General features: G+C 46.9%; 1 protein-coding gene across 2 annotated transcripts in view; it reads left to right on the top strand.

Annotated features, from left to right (window-relative positions):
- The window catches only part of rab11fip4a (RAB11 family interacting protein 4 (class II) a), a 70,772-nt gene that overhangs the window by 12,072 nt on the left and 52,700 nt on the right, over positions 1 to 6,000 (top strand). For both annotated transcript variants that reach the window (XM_088317839.1, XM_088317840.1), the window contains exons 2-4: positions 46 to 131; positions 2,402 to 2,556; positions 2,720 to 2,842. In XM_088317839.1, coding sequence (XP_088173965.1) covers positions 46 to 131; positions 2,402 to 2,556; positions 2,720 to 2,842 — 364 coding nt within the window. The remainder of the gene's footprint in view (positions 1 to 45; positions 132 to 2,401; positions 2,557 to 2,719; positions 2,843 to 6,000) is intronic.

Here is a 6,000-nt window from a genome sequence, read left to right as displayed (position 1 = left end):
TTTTACTCATTCTGTTTCTCCTGTGTGTCTTTCCTTTTTTGGTAGGTTATAAGACACTGACTATGCTCTCACGTCCTTGCAGTCTTCCTTCTGACCAGTCAGTTCTGATGGAGAGTTCTTACCATTACCAGGTAAAATTCCATATACTCGCCCCCCGAGCGGCCCGACAGGTCCCCGCCCCACTGCGCCGGGAGGTGAACTGTGATGGCCGGAGAGGGAGGGGATGGTAAAGAGCGGGATCCTCCCAGGCCGTCTTGTAGCAGCAGAAAAAATACTATTATAATTGAGTCAGGACTCCAGGATTCTGACTGATCACTTTTTATTATTCCCAAAAAAAAACTAACAGAGACAGTTCCCCATCACTGACAAGAGTCTGACTGAATCCTGACAAAACAAAAACTTTTATACTGTTTTTCAAGACCATGCCCCTTTTTCTGATTGGGTGAAACTGGACTTTTGGTCCATTCTAACCGTGTTTCCAAAGTTAGGCTTTATGATTTCAATTTCGGTTACTTCCGGTGGCGTCCCGGTGTGTTATTCTGAATGGCCTTAGCTTTAGTCAATTCTGGTGGTGTCTGTGTGTCTTTATTTTTTTCCCTCTATATTACCAATGAACTTTATTTATATTGGTGTCACGCAAGCTGTGCTAATTATACAATTTATTTTCTTTAATTTGTAATTTCAATAAAACTTTTCTTCGACAACTTAGTTGAGGCATTAACCAGTCATTTGAACAATGCATTGCAACCACATGCTCAGGCATAATAGTTTTAGTTGAGGTTTTTAGAAGGCAGATTTGGCCGGACCTTGAAATCTCCTAGTAGTAAAGTGTGTGTCTCTATCCATGGTGCTGATCAGCAGGCTTTTTCTTTTTATTCTAACGTATCTATTTTCATGCTGATTTACATGCGTTGTGTACACTAAAAGCACCAAACCAGACACCACAGTGATCCTTGCTCTGTATTTACCCTAAAGCAACAGAACCGGTTACTCGTTGCTGAAGAACGCTGAAATGCACACAAAGAACTAAGTTGGAAATAAATTTCAAAAGGTGTTTGGACACTTTAAAATAAAAAAAAGATATAGATTACATATAGTTGGTATATCTGCATATTCATCTTGAAAGGTCCACACTAAAATCCACACCTTTTCTTTGTGAAGCTGTCATGCTCTCATTGGCTTGCTCCTAGGATTTCATTTACATTAAAACTCATGAATAACAGATAATAAAAGAGATCTATGAAAACTGAGTGTTATTAATAACTTCATCTATTAGCACTTTCCTTGACTTTTTCATAATTAAAAAAATGAAAGGCGAAAAGACTTCTATGACAACCTGAGCAGTCCAGTTACGATAGATTAAGTGCCCTGAAAAAGAATATCCACAAGCAATTAAAAAAAAACTTTTGAAATTACCCAGATTAGTTCATAACGGTCTCTGACATGTATCCATCCATGCATTTTCTGAACCGCTTCTCCTCACGAGGGTCACGGGCGTGCTGGAGTCTCCGTCTTCGGGCAGTAGGCGGGGTACACACTAACTAGTTGCCCGCCAATCGCAAGGCACACAGAGACGAACAACCATCCGCTGTCACACCCACGTTGTTCGCTCTCGCGTGTTCATTGCAAGGACATAAAGAGAAAACCGAGGCCACATCAAGACAGCAACACACCAGTAGTATTTTCCCCCTTGGAGTCACTTCATAATCAGTTGACAAATTATACTTGTCAATCAATATAAACAATCTTTAGTGAGTGAAGGCAAATATTTTACATTGGAAAATGGCACACTCGAACAAATATGTCTCAAAAAGTATATACAGTGAACCCCTGAAAATTGCGAGAGTTCGGAACAGAGCATTGCTGTTAATAGTAAAAAGTAATAAAAAGTAGTAATTGATGTCTATCCATCCATCCATCATCTGTACCGCTTCTCCTCACTAGGGTCGCGGGGGGTGCTGGAGCCTATCCCAGCTATCTTTGGGCAGTAGGCGGGGGACACCCTAAACTGGTTGCCAGCCAATTGCAGGGCACACAGAGACTAACAACCATCCGCACTCACACTCATACCTAGGGGCAATTTAGAGCGTTCTATCGGCCTGCCATGCATGTTTTTGGAATGTGGGAGGAAACCGGAGTACCCGGAGGAAACCCACGCAGGCACGGGGAGAACATGCAAACTCCACACAGGATGGCCGGAGCTGGGATTGAACCCACGCCAATGCTGTCTCTCACTGTGAGGCTATCGTGCTAACCAGTCGGCCACCGTGCCGCCCGTAATTGATGTCTATCCAAAATTAATTAAACAAAACAATTAAACAAGGCTAAGGCCTGCTTAAATGAAACTCCTCCAACTTCATGTTTTTTAATCTCTATTCTTGATGGGTCTTTCTTTTTGTAGAATAGCGAGGCAAAACAGGACCTTCCTGTTATTTTGTGCATGCAGCCTTATCCAGAAAGCAGCGGGCATGTTAAGGAATATGAACAGTGTAAAACCGAAAGCTGTATTGAAAATGTCAACGCCACTGACTTCTTGGACACTGGTTGGCAAAACAGGTCAGTTACATGCATTTGGTGTCTTTTTTTAGTCACATGTGATTGGAATCTCTCACAGTCATTTTCCTTGGAAAATGTGTAATTCATGTGTAATTTGTTATCATGCTTTGTAGTGTGAACATAACTACTTTAGTTTTCTAACTTGTGCATCTCTGATCTCCAGGGAGGAAAAATTTGAAGACTATGGTGAAGGGAAGGACGTAGACTGCTCTCCAAGCAGCCCAATCCATGGAAATGAATCCCAAGATAAATGCTTCTCAAACTTGGGATCCCCTCTTCCGGCGAGGTTGGTGGTTGAAAAGAAAACAGCCATTTGCATGAGCTTTTTTTACAGGGATAAAAACAGATAATATAACAGTTTACAATAAGAGTGTAGGGGACTCAACTAACCGGTATCAGTTATTAATTGTCACATTTTTGCTTGGAGGAGGAGGACCCAAAAACAGGGAGACAAGAATGGAGTAACTTAAAAGGTGTATTTAATTGAAATAAACAAAAAGGCTAACAACGCACTGGGATAAACAAAAATGCTAAACTACAAAACAACATGGATAAAGTAACAAAACAAACACTATTATAAGAACTTAGACCTGACTAAGAACAACAAATAAACATGCGGCACGGATGACAGACACTTGACAGTCAATGACCGGACAAAGACTGAAGAACCAGGGAACTAAATACAAACAAATTGACGAGACAACGGGGAACACCTGGACAAGACACAAAGGATTGGATGGAGCTGACAGGCTAACACTAAGCAATGGGACGACAAGCACAGGTGCACACAATAAGCTTAACAAGAAAAATTAACAGAAGGAAAAACCTGAAACTGAAAGTCCAAAACCAACAAACACTGCAGGTCGCGTGCCAGTGAAGCAGAGATGGAGGGCGGTCGCAAGCCACGTCGGGACTGGTTACGGCCGTAGCTGCCACAGAACACGCACAAGGACTGGTGATGGCCGCAGGACATGCGTCGCTGGAACTGGGACTTGAGACAGCCGCATAATCTGCGTCGACGGATCAGGGACTTGAGACGGCCGCATGACGTGTGCCGCTGGATCAAGGACTTGAGATGACCGCTTTCTTCGCGGGGTGGCAGTGAGCGAGGAGCTGGCACATGGGGGGGCTGCTGGCACTGGGGCCTGCAGTTGCAGCTGCAATGGGGCACCAGCGGGCAGAGGTGCCGGCACTGGGGGTGGCAGCGGGCAGAGGCAGGCAGGCAGACCGGTGACGACGAGCACATCGCCAGGTGCTTCCCACTGGGTCCAGTGTTGGTCTGGTTATTCTGTCACGTTTTTGCTTGGAGGTTTGATGTGGAGGAGGAGGAGGAGGACCCAAACGGAGGGAAGCGGGTGGACGAGAATGGAGAAACTTAAAGACCAAGTGTGAAGTAAACTTGACCATAATAATAAATCTATTGTAAGAATACTCACTTTAGATTTTTTAACGCAAACGTCCTAGATTCATAGTTAGACCCATAGCAAGAGCCCTGACAATGAAAATGCTTTTGATCGTCAATCGCCGGTATTCTTCGGGAATAACATCATTGGCAGAACTACGAGCTGCCAGTCGCCATTGTGCTACATTGTTTATTGTCCAGTGCGCTGCTCAACTGTGTGGTAATGCATTGTTCGCATTCTGGGAAGCTTTTTTTGGAGTGGCCCCCCCCAAAAAATAAATAAAATAGAGCACGTAAGTGGAACAATTTCGTTCTTACAAAAAGAGGGAATGACAAGCTAGGGACGACTAGTGCTCTTTGACACAGGTGCTTCGAAGATCTTTTCTCAACCGTTTTGCTTATGATAAAGGGTTCACAAAAGGGTAGGTGTGATTACAGTCATTTTGAAAAACGTGTGGTGTGTTGTGTGTATTGTGAGCCGAGGAGAACGAGCGGGCGGGTGTTAAGTAGAGAGTTGAACAGCATGTGTGTATTTATATCTTAAATGGCTTACCAATGACAACGTAGGAAACCAACTCGCGAGAATGTGTGGTCTCAATACTAGCAGAATTAATGGAGCAAGTAGCTTATCTCACCAAGCGTCTGTTGAGCAGGACTCTCCAAGCGCAGACACGGGAAAATGGGTTATACAAAGATATTTATTAATAATCAAATAGACAATCTCCAATATGCAATCGTGAATCAACCGGGGCTATCGGCTATAGCGACTATGGAACTTAACTATCGAACGGATAAACAAGGGCGCTGGCGGAAAATCACACCAGGGAGCAAAGGCAGTAAGGAGGAACGAAAAGCGCTTGCAAAAGGCAAGGGAAAGAAACCAAAACGCAAATAGCTTACCGCACAAGGGTAAGAGGATTCCAATCGGGAAGCAAAGAACAGAAAACGCACCGAGCAGTAGCTGGCGGGAAAAACAACTCAAAACACGCAGTAGCAAGAGAACTATTAACAAGAGTGCGATCAAGAGCATGGGACATGAACGTGAGCGATGTGGGATAACGATCCGACGCTGGGGAGTCAGTGTAAGTGTCTTAAATAGTGTGTGCAATCAGTGAGTGAATAGGAGTCCGGTGTGGAGCTGGTGGGCGCGTCCCGCAGCTGCTGACGGCCTGGCCCGAGACGATCGCTGGGGGAATTCCCCCACAGCTGTCAAAACAAAAGCACATGGCATGACAGACACGGATCGTGACAGTACCCCCCCCTCAACAGACGCCTCTTGGCGGACCACCTGGTTTCTCCGGATGAGCGGCGTGGTAATCGCGGACGAGAGATGGACACACGATCCAGGAGCGGGGGATCCACTGGCGCTCCTCCGGACCGTAGCCCTCCCAGTCGACCAGGTACTGTACTCCTCGCCCCCTGCGCCTGGAGTCCAGGATCTCTCGAACCGTGTAGACAGGGTCACCGTCGACGATCCTAGGTGGTGGTGGCGGTGCGGTGGAGGGGGCCAGAGGGCTGGAGAGGGCCGGCTTGATGAGGGAGACGTGGAACACGGGATGAATCCTCATTGTGGGGGGGAAGCTTGAGCCTGACTGAGACGGGGTTTAGGATGGACTCGACCTCGAATGGACCCACGAAGCGCGGGCCCAGCTTTCGTGACGAGCCCGCCAGGTTGAGGTCGCGAGTGGACAGCCACACCCTGTCCCCCACTTGGTATGATGGGGCTGGACGCCGACGGCGGTCCGCTATGCGCCGGTTGCGCTCGGCCGTGCGGGTAAGGGCTGCCCTGGCCTCCTTCCAGACACGGTGTGCCCTCTTGAGGTGGCGCTGGACGGAGGGAACTTCTTCCGCCCCCGCCTGAGTAGGGAAGAGCGGGTGCTGGTAGCCGTAGGCTGTCATGAAGGGGGAACGATCGGTGGCAGATGAGATCAGGGTGTTGTGTGCGTACTCCACCCATGGGAGATGGTCGGCCCAAGAGGATGGTCGATCAAGGCAGACACAACGGAGGGCTGCTTCCAGGTCTTGGTTGGTGCGTTCTGATT

This window comes from Idiotropiscis lumnitzeri, chromosome 15 (genome assembly GCF_059441095.1).
Source record: "Idiotropiscis lumnitzeri isolate Australia: NSW breed Sydney's pygmy pipehorse chromosome 15, RoL_Ilum_1.0, whole genome shotgun sequence".
NCBI classification, from domain to species: domain Eukaryota; kingdom Metazoa; phylum Chordata; class Actinopteri; order Syngnathiformes; family Syngnathidae; genus Idiotropiscis; species Idiotropiscis lumnitzeri.
The sequence above is the reverse complement of the archived record's forward strand: the minus strand, read 5'-3'. Positions and strand labels throughout refer to the sequence as shown.